General features: G+C 62.4%; 2 protein-coding genes across 2 annotated transcripts; one reads left to right on the forward strand and one right to left on the reverse strand.

The window, feature by feature from the left end:
- Window positions 1–3,981: 3,981 nt before the first annotated feature.
- Window positions 3,982–12,514, forward strand: RARG (retinoic acid receptor gamma). The gene is given in 13 exon segments (XM_063147772.1): window positions 3,982–4,066; window positions 6,372–6,518; window positions 7,035–7,143; window positions 7,333–7,383; window positions 7,385–7,475; window positions 7,843–7,997; window positions 8,820–8,939; window positions 8,941–8,997; window positions 9,566–9,637; window positions 9,639–9,771; window positions 10,467–10,576; window positions 10,578–10,626; window positions 11,315–12,514. Coding segments are annotated over 11 exon segments (1,242 nt in total). The 5' UTR covers window positions 3,982–4,066; window positions 6,372–6,518; window positions 7,035–7,056; the 3' UTR covers window positions 11,632–12,514.
- Window positions 12,515–14,061: 1,547 nt separating this feature from the next.
- Window positions 14,062–18,925, reverse strand: ZNF740 (zinc finger protein 740). The gene is made up of 8 exons (XM_063147820.1): window positions 18,851–18,925; window positions 17,974–18,272; window positions 16,328–16,459; window positions 15,091–15,202; window positions 14,956–14,983; window positions 14,691–14,809; window positions 14,453–14,571; window positions 14,062–14,371 (listed from the first exon to the last, which is right to left on the reverse strand). The coding sequence occupies exons 2-8, from the start codon at window positions 17,980–17,982 to the stop codon at window positions 14,279–14,281; spliced, it is 612 nt and encodes a 203-aa protein (XP_063003890.1). The 5' UTR covers window positions 17,983–18,272; window positions 18,851–18,925; the 3' UTR covers window positions 14,062–14,278.
- Between the last annotated feature and the right edge of the window lie 23 nt (window positions 18,926–18,948).

The following is an 18,948-nucleotide window of genomic DNA, read 5'->3' on the forward strand; positions in this document are numbered from 1 at the left end:
CGGGGGATTGCGGAGACCCCCGAGTGTCCCCCACTGTACCCCCCGCGGGGGGTTTGCGGCATCCCAGCCCAAAGAGCCGCCCAGTGGCACGCTCAGGGGGGTTTGTGGGGACCCCCGCCCTCAGAGAGCTCGTGCGAAGAGCCTCGAGCAAACCCCCCCGGTAACCCCCGGTACCCCCTGGAACCCCCTCTCCGTGTCCCGGTACCGGGGGCTGCCCTGCCCGCCCCTCACTCACCGCCGCCTCCGGGGGTCCGCGCTGCGGCGCGGGGGGGCCGGGCCCCCCTCACTTGAGGCTCAGGCGGGGCCGGGGGGGGACGCGGCGCGGGGGGGGGCAGCATCGGGGGTGACACGGGGGAGGACACGCGGGGGGGTGGCACTGGGGACAGGCGGCGGGGGCGCAGCACGGGGGGCGGCAGGGCGGGGGGTGATACTGGAGGCAGCAGGGAGGGGGGTGACACTGGGGGCGGCAGGGCAGGGGGGGACACTGGGGACAGCAGGGCAGGGGGTAGCACTGGGGGAAGCACTGGGGTGGGGGGTGACACTGGGGACAGGCGGGTGGGGGGCACCAGGAGGGGTGGCAGGGCAGGGGGCAGCAGGAGGGGGCGCAGCAGGGCGGGGGGTGGCACTGGGGGCAGCAGTGGGGGGGTGAGCAGAAGGGGCAGGGCAGGGAGCAGAAGGGGGGGGCGCAGCAGGGCGGGAGGTGACAGGGCGGGGGGCAGCGCGGGGATGTCCCCCCGCGCCGGCGGGGCCGGGGTCGCGGCCAGCCCAGCCCCATGGCCGAGCCACCCCCCCGCAACCCACGGCCCCCCCCCCCCGGGGATTTACCGGGCAAAGCGGCTGAGCGGGGGGAGCGGGGGGGGGGCACGTGGCGGCACCCGTGGGTGAGAGACACTGGGGACATGAGGACACGGAATGGGGCACAGGGGACATGGGGACACCGGGGACGTGGGGAACGTGGGGGATGGGGGGACACGGGGGGACATGGGGAGGACCTGGGGATAGGGGGAATGCGGGGGTACAGTGGGACGGGGGATATGGGAGAGCACCGGGGACGCGGGGGGGCACAAGGGGTACGGGAGAGCACCGGGGACACAGGGGATATGGGGGTGCACAGGGGACACGGGGGGCACAGGAGACATGGCGGGGCACAGGGGACACGGGAGACATGGAGGCAATTGAGGGCAGGGAACATGAGTTTGGGGGCAATGTGGGGACACAGGGACATGGGGGACACACAGGACATGGGGGATGCTCGGGACATGGGGGACGTGGGGATGTGCGGGGACATGGGGAACACAGCTGGGGGGACACAGGGGACATAGGGGTGCACAGGGGACATGGGGAACACGGCTGGGGGGAGGAAGGGGTTATGGGACACGCGGCAGCATAAGGGACACGGGGGCCATGGGGAGACACACGGGACACCGGGGACATGAGGAGGTCACAGGGGACACGAAAGACATGGGGCAACACGATTAGGTGGACCCAGAGTTATGGTGACTTGGGGGTCACGGGATTACGGGGAGATGCTGCTGGGGGGACACAGGCTGGGGACATGTGGGACACGGGGGACACGATTGGGGCTCACAGGGAATTATGGGGGCTGTGGGGGCTGTGGGGAGACGTGGGGGGACAAACGGGAGAGCAAACGGGGGGACACGAGGGTTGGCGAGACACACGGGGGGGTCCCAGCGTGGCAGGGGCAGGGCCGGGGTTGCACAAAGGGGCCATTGAGCTGCGCTGGGGGAGGGGCGGGGAGAGGAATTTCCACCCAAAACTTTTTCCATGAGCCCATTCCTGCCCCTCCCCCGCTCCAGCCCCTCCCCTCCCGTTTTCCCGGCACGGGGCGGGGGGGGGAGAGGCGGGGTGGAGGGGGTTACACGCGTGTCCGGGCATGGGGACACGTGTGTGCATGTGTGTCATGTGCAGGTACACACCCTGCACATGTGTCCTCATGCCCAGACATGTGTGTGCTCACTGGAGGCTGGGTAAAGGTGTGTGACACGTGCAGTGACTTGTGACCATCGCATGTACAGGTGTGTGACACGCACAGTGACACGTGATCATCCCATGTACAGATGTGTGACATATGCAGTGACATGTGACCATCCCTTGTACAGGTGTGTGACACGTGCAGTGACACGTGACCATGCCATGTACAGGTGTGTGACATGCCTTTCTTTACATGTGATCAAGCTGTGTGCAGGTGTGTGACACATGCAGTGACCTGTGCGGTGATCCCGTGTGCAGGTGTGTGAGCTGTGTGTGATCCCGTGTGCAGGTGTGTGAGCTGTGCAGTGACCTGTGCAGTGATTCCATGAACAGGTGTGTGACCTGTGCAGTGATTCCGTGAACAGGTGTGTGACCTGTGCAGTGACCTGTGCAGTGATCCCGTGTACAGGTATGTGAGCTGTGTGTGATCCCGTGTGCAGGTGTGTGAGCTGTGCAGTGACCTGTGCAGTGATTCCGTGAACAGGTGTGTGACCTGTGCAGTGACCTGTGCAGTGACCTGTGCAGTGATCCCGTGTGCAGGTGTGTGAGCTGTGTGTGATCCCGTGTGCAGGTGTGTGAGCTGTGCAGTGACCTGTGCAGTGATTCCATGAACAGGTGTGTGACCTGTGCAGTGATCCCGTGTGCAGGTGTGTGAGCTGTGTGTGATCCCGTGTGCAGGTGTGTGACCTGTGCAGTGACCTGTGCAGTGATCCCGTGTGCAGGTGTGTGAGCTGCGTGTGATCCCGTGTGCAGGTGTGTGACCTGTGCAGTGACCTGTGCGGTGATCCCGTGTGCAGGTGTGTGAGCTGCGTGTGATCCCGTGTGCAGGTGTGTGACCTGTGCAGTGACCTGTGCAGTGATCCCGTGTGCAGGTGTGTTACTCCTGCAGAGCCCCAGAAATGCAGTCAGGCAGGCGGTGCGGGCACAGCCCTTGCACACCCAGACACAGCTTTGCACACTCACGCACATCTGTGCACACCTGGACATGCTGGCACACACCTGTCCGCAGTGCACACGCTGGGGGAAGTGACAAGGGGATTGGAAGGGACCGGGAAGGACCGGGGAGATGGCGCGGGGGACTGGGAGAACTGGTAGGACTGGGAGGGATTGAGGGGTGACAAGGGGACTGGGAGGGACTGGGAAGGGCTGGGGTAGTGACAGGGAACTGGAAAGGACTGGAAGAACTGGGAGGACTGGGGAGACGGGTGATGACATGAGGACTGGGAGTGCACAGCCTGGAATTGGGAGGGGCTGGGGAGGGTGTGACGACGCGGGGACTGGGAGGACTGGGAGGGACTGGGGGAGACAGGGGGCGGGGCCTGGGTGCCCCCCAGGGAGGGAGAACACACGGAGGGGACAAACACGCCTGATACCGTGTGACACATGTGACAACACGTGTGTACGCCACACCGCGTGTCCGCGCCCCAGACCTCACCCTCTGCTCCAATCCCCGCCCATTCCCCATCCAGCCCCGCCCACCAGTTCCGCCCCTCGCTCAGACCACGCCCCCCTGCAGCGCCCGGGCCCCGCCTCCGCCCCGCCCATCCCTGAGGCCGCGCCTCGTTCCTGCTCAGCCCGGCCGCTCCAGGCCCCGCCCCTTCCAGGCTCCTCCATCTCAACCCCGGCCCCTTCCCAATTTAACCCCGCCCATTTAAGCCCCGCCCACACTCCATCTCTCACATTCCAAACTACCCCGCCCCTCCAGGCCCCGCCCCGTTTCCCCTCGCCGTTCACCACCTCCCACCGAAGCTCCGCCCTCCGCCCAGGCCCCGCCCCATTCCCCGCGCGCCTTCCAGCCCCAGCGTGTTCAGGCCCCGCCCCTCGCGCAGGCCCCGCCCCCAGGCCCCGCCCCCGCAGCCGCACCCTCCGGGGCCGCTCGGGGCCGATCGCGACCGAGGCCGATCGCGACCGATCGCGGCGGGGCCGGGGGGCCCGGGGGGGGCCGGGGTCGCCATGTTCGGCTGCGTGGAGGCGGCGGCGGCGCCGCGGCGGCTGCACGACGTGACGAACCGCGGGGGCTGCGCCCTGCGCAGGGTCCCGGTGCCCGCCGGCTGCGGGGGCCCCGCCCGCAGAGGTACCGGGGGGGCCGGGGGCGAGGGGGATCGGGAGTGCCCGAGGGGTGGGAGGAGTGGGAGGGTTCGCGAGTGGGTGTGCGGCGGGGGGGGGGCGGGGAAGCGCGGCCAGGTGTGAACTGAGCGTGCAAACGGGTGTGAGAGGGAATGCGGGCGTGCCGTGGGTGCGTGGGGAGTGTTCGCGTCGCGAGTGGGTGCGAGGGGTGCCGGGGAGACCCTCTGGGCGTGCGAGTGCGTGTGCAAATGAGCGTGAGCGTGCGCTGGCCTCGCCCCCGCGGGGGTGACTGCGCGGGAGGGGGCGGGGGTGCGGCTGCGAGTGGGTGTGGGGAGCGTGGGGGGGGGGTCGGGGCCGTGGGGAGGGGTCTCCGAGAGTGAGCCCGAGTGTGCCAGCGAGTGCCCGTGTGCGGGAGCCGGCGTGTCGGGGCGGGCGTGGGGTTGGCCCCGTGTCCGCGGGTGGGTGCGTGGGTGTGCCGGGAGCGGGGCTGCGAGCGTGTCCCGGGGTGTGAAGGCGCGGGAGGGGGGGTGAGGGTGGCCCGGGGAGTGACGCGCGTGGGTGCCGGAGCGGCCTGGGCGTGTGCGGGAATGACGCGAGGGGGTGGCCAGGGGGGCGAGTGAGTAAGGGGGGACATCCCCAAATTCCCCCGAGGAGGGACCCGGGGTGGGGGGCGCACTGCGGGAGCCCCTTGGGGGGCTTGAGGGACCTGGAGCCTGTTTTGGGGGGAGCTCCGATGTCCCGGAGCCCTTTGGGGGAGCAGAAATGGGGAGCCGGTATTGGAGGGGCACAGGGACACGGACCACACAGGACACTTTTGGGGGGCGGTCGGGGTCCTGGACCCTGCTTTGGAGGGGCTTGGGGGCCCCGAACCTTGTTCTTTTCGGGGGGTCGCAGACCCCTTTATGAGGGTAGGAAGAGGCACCCGGTTTTGGGGTGGCCCACGAGGGAGGTCCTGGGGGGCCCCACAGGAACCCTACCGAGTACATCTGGGCACAGACGGGGTGGGAGGGGACAGAATCCCCTAAAACGCCCCTGATTTCCCCCCTTCCACCTATGCCAGCGGTGCGCTGCCCCCTCCTGTGTCCTCCCCCCTCCCAGTTCCTCGGCCTAACTGGTTCCAGTCGTGGCCGCGCCCGCGTCCCCCCGCGTCCCCCCCCGCGCTGCCAATGTGGCACTTTAACCCCTGCGGGGCTGCCCCAAACCCGCCCGAACCCCGCTTGGCGCGGGGACGGGGGCGAGGGGGCTCCTCTCGGCAGGGCGAGGGGGGGCGTCACCGCCCGGGTTTTGGGGGAGCCCCTGTGGCCCCCCCCAAATTCCACCCTGGGCGGAGGAACTTCACCCCCCGCCTCCCCCCGTTCGAGGCCTGATGGGAGGCTGCCCCTTGGAGCGCGGAGACCCCAGAAAACCGGGGGGCCCCGCAGAGTCGTGGCCCCCGCCGATGTTTTTGGGGTGCTGTTTTTTTGGGGTGTGGATGCTTTAATTTGGGTTCCTCCCTTTCAAAAATCAAACTTTGAGAGAAAACACGCACGGTGGGGTCCCCCAAATGTCCACCCCGCAAATGAAACCCCCTCCCCACCTCAACCCTCCGCGGGGACTCCCCAGCATTGATGCGGGAAGGGGGTCAGAGCCAGCCCTCTGCAAACCTGGGGTGGGTCCCCGTGCCGGGGGCCGGAGTGTGCTCCCCAATTTCCGGCCTCGTTTTTAGGGTGGGGTCCTCCCCCGCCCCCCTCCCCCGGGTTATTTTGGGGTGCCCGTGGCACGCGCTGTGGCGGGGTCCCCCTCGCTCCCCCTTTCCCCCCGCGGTTACAAACGCGCCGCTCGAGGCCGGAATTTCCTCAATTTCAGCAATTGGGGTTTTTTTTTAGAAAAACACACAAAACCTACCCAAAAAAAAAAATATCTGAAACCAGCCGGCCCTCCCCCTCTGCCGCCCGGGCTGCGCGTCGGGGGGCTCCTCTCTCCCCCCTGTGTCACCCCCGGCACTGCGCGGGGGGATTGGAGGGGGCTGGGCACCCTTCTCCCGGATTTTGGGGTTTGGGGAAGCTGGGTCCGTCCCCACGCCAGGTGCTGGGGATCAGAGGGGAGAGGGTGAACACTGATATGTCCCCCACCCATGGTGGACCCCCCGGATTCCAGCCCCGATTTTGGGGATTTGCAACTCAGATTTTACGGTGGAGGTGACAGCGAGACCCCCAATATCACACCGAAGCCCCCTGTGCCTCAGTTTCCCCCACCCCCCGTTGTAGGCTGGGGTCTCTTTGGAGAGGGGTTGAGAGGGGCTGTTTAACTCCCAACACCTTTTCCCCCCCCAGCCCTGGAGCCCTCCCCTGGGCGGGTTTTGGGGGACACGGGCCCCCCCTCGCCACCGCCCCCCCCCCCGCGTGCACAAGCCGTGCTTCGTGTGCAGCGACCGCAGCTCCGGCTACCACTACGGAGTGAGCTCCTGCGAGGGCTGCAAGGTGCGGGGGAGCCGGGGGCACCGGGCAGGGGGGACCCCCGGCCACTGGAAACCCTGGGGGGGGGAGGCACTGGGGACCCCCGAGACACTGGAAACCCTGGGGGGAGAGAATTGGGGACCCCCGAGACAGTGGAAACCCTGGGGGGAGAGAATTGGGGACCCCTGAGACAGTGGAAACCCTGGGGGGAGAGAATTGGGGACCCCTGAGACACTGGAAACCCTGGGAGTGGGGCACTGGGGACCCCCGAGACACTGGAAACCCTGGGGGGAGAGAATTGGGGACCCCTGAGACAGTGGAAACCCTGGGGGGAGAGAATTGGGGACCCCTGAGACAGTGGAAACCCTGGGGGGGGCAGGGCGACCCCCTGAGACACTTGGAAATCTTGGGGGGGGGCGCTGGGGACCCCCGAGACACTGGAAAACCCTGGGGGTGGGGGCAGTGGGGACCCAGCACTTGGAGGAGGGGGGGGTCCTGGGGACACTGGGGACCTGCCCCAATAAAAGGGACTCGCCGCAGGCAGTGGGGATCCACCTGAGGAATGGTGACCCCTTGGGAGAGTGGGAATCCCCCGAGCGCTGGGGGAGCTGTAATGGGGACGCTTTGGGCACGTCACGGACGCTGTGGGGTGAGTGGGACCATGCCTGGGGGATGGGGACTCCTTCCTAGGCCAGTGGGCACCCCTGGGGAAGTGGGAGTCCCCCAAGCCCTGTGCTCCACCCTGGGATACTGGGGAGCCTTACTGGGACCCCTGGGGGTGTGATAGCGGTGCCCCCGGTTTGGGGTGCCCCCTGAGCGCACCGTTTTCCCGCTGCAGGGCTTTTTCCGGAGGAGCATCCAGAAGAACATGGTGTACACGTGTCACCGGGGAGCGCAACTGCCAGATCGACAAGGTCACCCGCAACCGCTGCCAGTTCTGCCGCCTCCAGAAGTGCTTCCAGGTCGGAATGTCCAAGGAAGGTGCGAGGGGGGTCTGGGCTGGGGTCCCCGAAGTTGGGGACCGGCCCCCCAAACATTGCTGAGGGGCCCTGGTGGTGTTGTGGTGGGCCTGGGGATGTTCCTGTTCTTGGGAGGAACTGGGGAGGATTTGGGGCCGTGGAGGGGACTGTGGGTGTGAGGCTTTCCCTCCTTGGTCCTGCAGAGGAGTTGCCTAAAATTGAGACCCCCTTCCCCCAAGCTTTGCTGAGGGGGTCCCAGGGTTCTGGGGATGCTCATGGTGGGGATGTTCCTGTCCCATGGGGGGATTTTTTGGGGGAGGAAGCCTCACCTGGGAGGGATCTGAGGGGGCACACTTCAATTGCCCCCAACCCCCAATGCCACCCCCCAGCCGTGCGGAACGACGGGAGCAAGAGGAAGAAGGAGGTGAAGGAGGATTTGGGCGGGGATGAGCTGAGCCCCGAGCTGGCCGAGCTGGTGCGCAGGGTGAGCAGAGCCCACCAGGAGACCTTCCCCTCCCTGGGCCAGCTGGGCAAGTACACCACGGTGAGCAGGGCTGGGGGTCTGGGGGGACCAAGGGGGGGCCCCCAACCCTCCCCCAGCCCTCGGATCTGGGGTAGGGTCGCTGCTCCCTCCTGATCCTCCCAAACATGAGCGCTGGGGGCAGCTGGGGCAGGGACATGTTCATTAGGGAGTGGGGGCACCAGGTTTCTGTCCCCAGGGGGTTTTGGGGGTCCCTTTGGGAGTGACCCCAACCCCAGCCCTCACACCTACAGTTGGGGTCCCTGTTCCCTCCCGATCCCTCCAAACCCTAAGTGCTGAGCACTGAGGGGGCTGGGTATAAGTTCAGGGGTAGGGGGGGCACTGGGGACAGCACTGGGGGTCGTGGGTGGTGTTTGGGGGATTACTTATGGGAGGGACTCTAATGCTGGAGCTCAGAGCGGGGTCTCTGCACGTCCTGACACCTGAAAACTCAACTGTTGAGTAAGGGGGGCAGCTGGACCTGGGGCTGAGGGTCACTGAGTGCCAGCACTTTCCAGGGAGTCCCAGCAGCTCCTGAACCCCCATAACTGAGCCTATGTCCCTCATAAATTGGGCACTGACCACATGGTGCAGCTGGATCTGGGGCTGGATTTACTGAGACTGGGGTCTCAGGTGGTCCCAGTGGTCTCAGGGAGTCCCAATCCACCCTGAACGCCCATAACTGAGCCCATCCCCCCCCAAAACCTGAGTGCTGACCGCTGGGTGCAACTGGACCTGGGGCTGTGGGGACAAGTTCAGGGTGCTGGGGTTGGGCTTCCAGAGGTTCCAGGGGGTCCAGGGGCTCCTGAACATCCCCTAACAGCCGTGGCCCCCCCGTGCCCCCAGAACTCGAGCGCTGACCACCGGGTGCAGCTGGACCTGGGGCTGTGGGACAAGTTCAGCGAATTGGCCACCAAGTGCATCATCAAGATCGTGGAGTTTGCCAAGAGGCTCCCGGGCTTCACGGGGTCTCAGCATGGCTGACCAGATCACTCTGCTCAAGGCTGCCTGCCTCGACATCCTGGTGAGGCTTGGGGGGGCCCTCTTCAGGGGGGTTAGGGGGCTCCTTGAAGGGGCTTGGGGTGGCCCACGATGGTCCTGACCTCGCCACCCCACAGACAGATGTCCTGGAGAGGGGCTGGGAGGTCTCCTGGGAGGGCCTGGCTGGGTTTGAGGATCCCTTGGTGGGAAACTTTGGGGTCCCTCAGGTGCTTTTTGGGACCTTGGGCTATTTTGGGGTGTCCCTGACCCTGACCCCCACCCAGTGCTGTGTCTGTCCTGTGGTAGAGCCAGAACAGGACACCACAATTCTCCAGGATGGGCAGATCCCCGGTGGATTTTGGGGGTGTCTGCTTTGCAGATGCTGTGGATCTGCACCTGCTTCATTCCAGGGCAGGACACAGTAATGGGATGGGCTGACCCTGGGTGGATTTTTGTGTCCCTGGAGGTGTTTTCAGGCCCTTCTGTGGATTTTTGGTGTTCTTCTGTGGATTCTATTGCCCTTGGGTGATTTCGCTGACCCTGGATGGATTTTTGGTGTTCCTGGATGTATTGTGGTGCCCCTTGGTGATTCTGGGGCCCCTGCCCTGCAGATGCTGCGGATCTGCACCCGCTACACGCCGGAGCAGGACACGATGACGTTCTCGGACGGGCTGACGCTGACCCCGGACCCAGATGCACAATGCGGGGTTTGGGCCCCTCACCGACCTCGTGTTCGCCTTCGCGGGGCAGCTGCTGCCGCTGCAGCTCGATGACACCGAGACCGGGCTGCTCAGTGCCATCTGCCTCATCTGCGGGGGTGGGGACATGGGGGACATCGGGAAATGGGGGGGACAGGGGGACTGAGCCAGCTGCTCAGTGCCATCTGCCTCATCTGCGGGGGTGGGGACATGGGGGGACATCGGGAAATGGGGGGGACAGGGGACTGAGCCAGGGCTGTTCATCTGTAGGGGTGGGGACAATGGGGGACATTGCAGGGACATTTTGTGGGGGACGGGGGACAGGGGACTGAGCCACGGCTGAGGGGTGGGGACATGGGGGACATTGCAGGACGTGGGAGGGACAGGGGACTGAGCCAGGGCTGCTCAGTGCCATCTGCCTCATCTGTGGTGGTGGGGACATGGGGGACATTGCAGGACATTGTGGCGGACAGGGGACTGAGCCAGGGCTGTTCATCTGTAGGGGTGGGGACATGGGGGACATCGGGACATGGGGGGGACAGGGGACTGAGCCAGGGCTGCTCAGTGCCATCTGCCTCATCTGTGCCTCATTTGGGGGACATTGCAGAGAGGTTGGGAGCGTATCAGGGCTATGGCAGATATGGGGACTGGGACTGAGTTGTGGCCGCTCAACCGCGGAGATGGGGACATGAGGGGATACTGGGGGGACATGGGGATCTCTAGGACAGAAGATGGGCATGAGGGGACATGGGGACACAGGGTTGGGGGAAATGGGGACAATGTCTATGTGGGTGGTGTCTCTCTCTCTCCCCAGACCGGATGGAGCTGGAGCAGCCCCGGCGTGTTGAGCGGCTGCAGGAGCCGCTGCTCGAGGCTCTCCGGGTCTATGCCCGGCGCCGGCGCCCGTGGCAGCCTCAGCGTTTCCCCCCGGATGCTGCTCAAAATCACCGACCTGCGCGGCATCAGCACCAAGGGTGAGCAACCCCCAGATCCCCGGGGGCCCTCCAAACTGCAGCAACCCTGCCAGGACCCCAAAACCCCCCAAACGCCCTTAGGGATCCCCCCAAAACCCCCTAGCCACAGTGATCTTCCCAAACGCTGTTCAAAGTCACCACCAAAGGGGGCAACCCACAAACCTTCCCAGAACCCCTCCAGAACCCCCAAAACCCATCAGGACACCCCCAAACCTGCCTCTGGCACCACAGGATTTGAAGCTCTCAGGGAGGCACAGTTGAAGGTCCTGGGGATGTTTCAAGTTTTTTTGGGGGGTGGGGGGGGGGGGGGGCATTTGAAGCTCATTTTGGGGTTGTTCAGGGTATCTGGGGAGGTTCAAGGTTTTGAAGGCATTGAAGCTTTTGCGGGGTTTTGAAAGTTGGGGGACTATTGACGTTTGGGAGGGTGTTGAAGTTCATTTTTGGGTGGGATTCAAAGCCTCGGGCAGAGTCAATCTCTTGTGCGGCTTGTCAAGGCTTTGCAGCAATTGAAGCTCATTTTGGAGGTGTTCAAGGTCTTGGAGGGGTCCAAGCTTTGGGGGGTTCAGAGTTTTGGGTGGGAATTGAAATTTGAGAGGGGTGTTGAAGCTCATTTTTTGGAAGGGGGGTTCCATCTCTCAGGATGGGGCCCCAAGGCCTTCAGGGGTGTTGACATTTTGGCTTCCCCCAGGGGCAGAACGAGCCATCACCCTGCGCACGGAGATCCCGGGGCCGATGCCCCCCCTGATCCGGGAAATGCTGGAGAACCCCGAAATCTTCACCGAAGTGGGGGGGGATGCGCCCCCTCCACCCCCAGACCCTCCTGCCGGCCCAGGACAGTCCCCCTGGTCCCCCCACATCCCCCATAGCCCCCCCCCAGCTCGGGGGGGGATCTCCAAAACCCGTCCGCAGTGGGGTGGGGACATTCAGAGCTGCCTTCCAGGGAAGCTGCCTTCCTCCTCCCTTTTGCTCTGGGGAGGGGGAGCTCCCCAAAGTGCCCCCCCCTGAATTTGGGGAAGGGGGCAGAGACTGACAGAGCAAAGCTATTGCCTTAAGCTGGGGGGCGTCTGGGGGGCACCCCTCAAACCTCAGCTTCACGCCAAAGCCCCCCTCAGACCCTGCTGCCACCTCCCCTTGTACTGGGGGGGCTGTGAGGAGGGCGAGAGTTGGGGGCCCCAGCACCTCCCCACCAAATTAATGCCTGACACTCCCACGGTGCCCCCCCGTGGTTTATTTATTGGACACAGGGTGGATTTGTGAGGGGGTACACACCCCCCTTCTCCCCCAGGACATCCTGCCCCCAAATCTGGGGGGAAAATGTTTCTATTGGCGGGGGGCTGCTTGTGGGTTTTGCTTTTTGATGCTGTTGGGGTGAGGAGGGAAACCCCAAAACTGCCTTCCCCTGGTGCCCCCCCCCAAACACTACAGAGACCAAAGATGGGGGACACAAGGTGACCCCCCCCCCCCCCCCCCCCCCATTTTGGGGTGGGCTTAAGCCATAGGGTGACCCCAAAATTCTGGGGGTCCCCCCAGACCCAACTGCCCTCCCAAATCTCTGTTACCCCCAGCCTGGCTGGATTGTAGGGTCCGGCCTTACTGGCCCCTCTACAACTGCCCCCCCGAATGTGGGGGGTGCAGAGCCCTCAGGGGGAGCCTGTTACACTACACAGAAGCCCCCCCCCCCCAGGGGCTGCACTTTCACCCCTATTTATTCCTCTGCGTTTACATCGGGCCCCCTCAGAACAGGGCCCCCCCCCCGCTGCTGCACCCCTGCTAATTTCCCCCTTTTTGGGGGGTCCCCCTGCCATGTTTACAGCCCACCCACCCCCCTCCCGCGCTCAGGGGGGACACGGGACTTTTCTATTTTTGCAAAATAAAGTTATGGAATTTTGGGGGGGGGTCATGAATTTGGTGTGGGGGGCTGTAAAGGGGATTTGGGGGGAGAGGGGAACCTTGGGAACCCCCCATGAGGTGAGGGGGGCATCCCTGGAGGTACAGGGGGGGGGGGGCACCTGGGGTCCCTTCTGACTTAGAGACTCCTCCAGGGGCAAAGGGGCTGCTTGAGGACCCCTCCCCAATTGGGGGGAGACCCCCACAATAAGAGGGTCACCCGGGGGCTCCCCCCTAGCTATAAGGAGGGGACACCTCTGTCCCCCCTCCCCAGTTTAAATCCCCATAGTCCCAATGTAACCTCCCCTGACTTTGGCATGAGTGGGTTCTGGGGTCCCCCCTCACTCCCCCAAAGGACTTAAATTTGGGGTTAAAAAAAGCAAAAACCCAAGTTTTTATTTAAATAAACCCTAAAGGAGGAGGGAGGACACACAGTGGAGGGGGAAACTGGGGGGACACAGTGGAAAGGGGGGGGACACAAAATTTGGGGACCCCTTAGAAAAATCTACAGTTTAAAAGTGACCCCCCCCCCCCACCCTCCCCCAGGGCTGCACCCCGCTTCCCCCCCCCCCCCCCATAGCAAAATAACTGTATTAAACCCTAAATCCCAACAAAAACACCCCAAAAATGAAGCTGGGGGGTGTGAGGGGGCTGGGAGCCATCACAGGTGGGGGGGCCCAGGAGTCATCCCTGTCCCCCCCCCCCCCCCCCCCCACCTCTCCCACCAGAATCCCCCCAACCTCCCCCAGCACCCCAACCCTGCCAGAGCCCCCAAACTGCCCCCCCCCCGGGCCCCACAAATTTGGGGGAATGGGCTCAGCAGAGCCAAAGTCCTTCTTGAGGGTGTCATTGGGGGAGGTCCCCAAAGTTTGGGCCCCTGCCAAAACTCCCTGAAGGCCCAGGGGGTTCAGGGCATGAAAATGGGGGGGCGCAAACTCATCTCTCTTGCCCCTTGGAGCAGTCTGTGATGGGGAGACAGGGGACCCCCCCCCAAAATGGGGGGAGGAGCAGGGCCCACCTTGTGGTCTTTGGGGGCTGCTCCTGCCCCCTCACCTTGCCCCTGATCCGGGGGTTTTCCCTTCCCTCGGAGCAGGGTTTCCCCCAGAAACTGGGGTCCCCCTTGCCCCCCCTTCCTCGCCCTCACCTAGGGCGCAGACCTCCCAGCATGGGGGGACATAGGCAGCACCCCAAAACTATGTGGAAGTAGGGGAAGCCCCCCAAAATCTGAAGGAGTTCCAGAGGAAATGGGAAGTGCTGCTGAGTGTCCCACAGGATGCGCCACTCAAGGGGGGGGCCCAAATTCTTTTTTTTTTTCCTATTTTCCAAAAAAAAAAAGGGGGTGCACGCCCCCCCAAGCTGAGGCCCCCCCCAACATGTTCAGTTTTCCTCCTTTTCCCCAAAGAAGAGAGGGATTGATGCTGCTGTTCCCAGTGGGACCCTCCTACCTGTGCACAGGCATCCCAGGATTTCAGGCAGTTTGGGGGTTCCCAGTCTTTCCTAAGAGGGGGAGGGGTGGATTCAGGGCTATAACGATGGCCGGGGGGCCACTTGAAGATTCCAGGAGGATTTTTGTGATCATAATCCAAGTTTTTAGGCCGGAGGGCAGGAACGATCCAAGTTTTTTCATGCTGGCAGCGCTCGCGTTCTTCCCCCACCCTTAGAGGGGTGAGAAATCCAGGTGAGGCAGAGCATGGTGATGTGGGGGGGGTGCAGGAAGAAACACCCCCCTCCCGCACCCCCTGAATTTCCCGGCATTCCCAGATTTTCACAGCAGGAGCTGCGAGTCGGGCGGGGTCTTGGTCTGGCAGCCTTGGCACATGCGCTTGTGTCGGAGCAGCCGGTCCGTGCGGGAGAAGCTCTGCGGGGACAAGGCGGGCTCAGCTCCGGCGGTGGCGCTGGGGATGCCCCGCCCGTTCCCACGGGAATTCTCCGGGAATACCTGCATGCAGCGCTCGCACTGGTACGGCTTCTCCCCGCTGTGCACGCGCTTGTGCCGCTCCAGGTGGTACTTCTGGATGAAGCGCATGTCGCACATGTCACACTCGAACGGCTTCTCCCCTGCAATTCCGGCCGCGAATTAGCCAGGGAAGGGGCCGGGGGGACTGCTCATTAACGAGAGTTCATTAGCGGTGGAGGGAGGGGGTGGGGGGAGCTGCTCATTAACGAGGGCTCGTTACCGGTGTGGATGAGGATGTGCCGTTTGAGGTGGTAGCTGCTCCGGAAGGCGCCGAAACAGTGGTCGCAGATGAAGTTCTTGAGCTGGAAGGAGCCGTTTTGCTCAATCACCACCATCTGAAAATGGGGGGGATTTGGGGGTTCAGAGCCGGGGGGACCCCCAGCAGCCCCCCCCAATCCCCCCCCCCCGGCCGTCCTGCGCCTGCCGGAGTTTGGGAGATTGTCTTCCTCCTCCTCCTCCTCGTGCGGCGCGGCGGCAAACCCTGGGATCCTCGGCGGGAGGAGCTCGGGGGTCCTCGGCGCTGGGAACCCGCTTGCGGCGCTGCCGGGGGGGGCGAGGGGGTGTCAGCGGCCCCCGAGATGGCCCCCGACCCCCCCCGGACCCAAAAATCGAGGGAGGACCCCCCGCGGGGGGAGGGGACCTGCCTTTTTCATGGATTTTCTTGGGGTTGGAAGCCTCAGGAGCATCATCGTCCTTGCGGGCACGGGGCTTGTCGGGGTCCTGGCGGAGGGACTGGGGGGGCAGGAATTGGGGTGGGGGTTGGAAAGGGGGGTGTTGGGGGGCAGAAATTGGAGAGAGGGGATTGGGAAGAGGGGATTGAGGATCCAGGAATTGGCAGGGAGAGGTTTGGGAAGGGGTGATTGGGGGGCAGGAATTGGGATGGGGGAAGGAATCAGGGGGCATTTGGGAAAGGGAGATGGAGGGAGCAGGGTTTGGGAAGGGGGCAGGAATTGGGCAAGCAGGAATTGGGGGACAGGAATAGGGATGGGGGATTAGGGAGGGAAAATCGAGGCAGGAAATTGAGGAGGGGGGGGGGTTCAGGATGAGGAGAGAATGGGGAGGTTGGGGGATAATGGAATTGAAGGGGAAACAATGGAATTAGAGCAGGAAAATCCGAAGCAGGAAAAGACCAAATAAAAGAGGAAAAATCCAAATGAAGGAGAAAAAGTCCAATAAAAGAAAGCAAAGGGCAAGTGAAGGAAGGAAAATCAAGGAAGGGCCGGAAATAGGAAATGAAAGGATGAAAAACTCAATTGAAGCAGAAAAAGGTCAAATGAGAAGTGGGAAAATGAAACTAAAGCAGGAAAACTAAAGGAGGAAAAAGCCAAATAAAGGCAGGAAAAAGCCAAATTAGAAGTGAAAAAGGTTAAATAAAATATAGAAAAGAAAGACTAAAGGGAGAAAACCTCAAATTTGAGGAGAAAAAAATCAGATTCCAGGAGGAAGAGGCAAATTAAAGGTGAAAAATGCCAAATTTGTGGCAGAATAGCCCAAATTAAAGCAGGGGAAAAAAAAGGTTGTAAACCCCCCAAAAAGCCAGAAAAAAAGAAATTAAACATAGAAAACGAGCAATTAAAAGTGGAAACCCCCAGATTAAGTGCAGCAATACCCAAATTAAACGTGGGAAACTCCAAATTAAAGCAGGAAAGGCCCAAATCAAAAGTGGGAAAAGCAAAACCAAGTGTGGAAATACAGAAATTAAAGACGGAAACCCCCGAATTAAGTGCAAAAATACCCAAATTAAAGCAGGAAACCCCCAAATCAAAGGTGGGAAAAGCCAGACTGACGGCATAAACCCCCAAATGAAGGGCGAAATCCCCCAGTCCAAGGTGGAAGGTGCCAGGTCCCAGTCCGTACCAGGAGGTCAGGGCTGGAGCCCCGTTCCCGGTTCCCGTCCTGTTTCCCGCCGGATTTGGGCATCATCTTCTTGCTGGCGACGGTGGGGACGAGGCAGACGCCCGAGAGCCCCTCGCAGGCCAGGAGACTCGCCTGGAACAGGGAGGGACCCCCAGCATCAGCCCCCAGCCCTGGAACACCCTGGAGGAGGGGTGAGGCAGCAGCCTCCAGTTCTGGGCCCTGATGGGAGCTTTGGGATAATGTGGGGAAACTCCGGGATGATCTCGAGGGAAGTTTGGGATGATCTCGAGGGAAACTTTGGGATAATCACGAGGGAAAATTGGGAGAATCCTGGGGAAACTCTGGGATGATCATGAGGGAAAATTGGGAGAATCCTGGGGAAACTCTGGGATGATCACGAGGGAAAATTGGGATGATCGCGAGGGAAGTTCTGGGGAAACTTTGGGATGATGTCAAGGGAAGTTTGAGATAATCTGGGCAAGATTTGGGGATGATCCCAGAATAGTTCTGGGAAGACCCCAAAGTGGAACAGAGGGGGTTGAACCCTCTTCTTTCAGCCCAATGAGGATTTAAGATCAAATGGGAAAATTCAAGGGAATTTTGCAGAACCTTTGGGATAATCCTGTGAAAAAGTGGGATAAACTCATGGCAAAATGAGAAGACCCCAAAACTGGGAATGGAGGAGGATGAACCCCCTGTTTTGAGGCCTGTTGGGACCTAAGGGTTAATGGGAAATTAGGGGATAATCCCAGGGAAAAAAATGGGGAATTATGGGGAAAATCTGGGGTAATTCCTGAATAATTCTGTTAACAGCCCCAGAGAAGGAGGGTTTGGGGAGGCTGAACTCTAAATTTGAAGCCTGACAGGACCTAAAGGCTACCAGGGAAATTTGGGAAATCCTGGAGAAAACTGGGATAATCACAAGGAAAATTCAGGATAAATGTAAGGAAATTTTGAGAGAATACCAAGGATAACTGGGATAATCCTGGGGTAACTCTAGGAAGATCCCAGGGTGTGTTTGGGGTTGGAAAATCTTCCAGCCTAGAGAGGATCTAATGGATAACAGGAAATTTCAAGATAATCCTGGGGAAAATTTGGATTATCCCATGGAAAACTGGGACAATTCCAGCAGAAACTGGGAGAATTCAGGAATAACGCTGGAAAAACCCCAAAAGTGGGGAGGGAAAGGTGGGGGGAGGCAAAACCACCCCCAAACCATCAACTGAATGACTGACCTGCCTTTATTGGGGCCCTAAAGGCTACTGAGGAAATTTGGGAAATCCTGGGGAAAACTGGGATAATCAGGGGAAAAATTTGGGATAATACTGTGGAAGTTTGGGGAGAGTCCACGTGTGCAGGGACAGCTTGAACCTCCTTTTCTGAGGCCTCAAAGGCCCTCAGGGCTAAGGGGAAAATTCAGGGTATTTCTGGGAAAATCAGGATAATCTTGAGGAAAACAGGGATAATCCTGTGATATGCCCTGAAGCAGGATGGGGGGATGGGGAGGCACCCCCCACCCTGGTGCAGGGGGAGGGAAGCTCCAGCTCTCTCCCCTCTTCTTTCCCTTTTCCCGTTTTTTGGGGCCGTTGTTCCCCCAAATTCCTGGGCCTGGGGGTGTCAGGATGCAGGGGGTGGGGGCTCATTACCTGAGCCATGCTGTGGGAGCCTTTGGCCTTACTTCTCGCCCAGGTAAAGCTCGTTTGGGGTAAGAAAAGGTGGGATCAGTAAATTTTTATGGATTTTTGGGCGGGCTCCAGTACCCGCCACGGCGCCGCCATTCCTTCTTCTCCTCCTCCTCCTCCTCCTCCTCCTCTTCCTCCTCCTGAGGGGGCCACTGGGGCAGGAAGGGGGGGAGACAGGGCCGGGCTTGCCCCCAAATTCGGGACCCCCCGAGCCGGGCGGGTGCTGGATCTGCAGGGACGGAGCTGAATCCAGAGGGATCCGCCTGGGGGAACAGCAGAAAAGGGGTCAGAGAGGGGACAGAGGGGGGACAGAGAGGGGACAGAGAAAGGCCTGAAGAGGACCTCGGGGTGGGAGCCAGGGGGAGAACAGGGACACCCCGCGAGGAATGTGGGGGGGTGTCGCAGGTCAGGGTGGCACTGGGAGGGAAATTCCTGAAACAGGGGGCGTCACGAGGGAAGGGGGAAAATGGGGATCCCTGGGGAGCGGGGGGTGGGCGTGGGGACGGTTCCGGGGGATCCTGAGGGTGTCTGTAACCTGCGGGGGGTGACACAGGGGGCGATCACTAAATCTGGGGAGGGGAAGGGCACGGAGGGGGTGGGACACACCCGGGCAGAGATACCGGGGGAGGGTGGTCACGCCGGGAGGGGCCGCACCGGGCGTCGGGGCCGCCTCCCTCGTTAGGACCTCCCCCCAAACCCTCCCCATCCCCCTCCCACCGCGAGCCCGTTCCCCTCCCCCCATCCCCCGTGGGAACGGCCCCCCGGTGCCGGGCGCAGTCCGGGCGGCCCTGAGGGTGCCGGGGAGTCTCGCAGGGGGTGTCACGGGGGGGTCCATCCGTACCTGCCGCGGCCCCTCCGCGCTCCGACCGCCCGAGCCCGGCCCCGCACCCCCCCGCCGCCGCCACCCGGAACCGGAAGCCCCCGCCCCCGCCGCCGCCG

This window comes from Melospiza melodia, unplaced genomic scaffold (genome assembly GCF_035770615.1).
Source record: "Melospiza melodia melodia isolate bMelMel2 unplaced genomic scaffold, bMelMel2.pri scaffold_51, whole genome shotgun sequence".
Taxonomy (NCBI): domain Eukaryota; kingdom Metazoa; phylum Chordata; class Aves; order Passeriformes; family Passerellidae; genus Melospiza; species Melospiza melodia.

Coding starts and splice junctions, on each gene's coding strand:
- ZNF740 (XM_063147820.1), bottom strand. Junction 14,572..14,690: donor GCACATCCTCATCCACACCG/GTAACGAGCCCT, acceptor CCGGAATTGCAG/GGGAGAAGCCGTTCGAGTGT. Junction 14,372..14,452: donor AGTGCGAGCGCTGCATGCAG/GTATTCCCGGAG, acceptor TTGTCCCCGCAG/AGCTTCTCCCGCACGGACCG.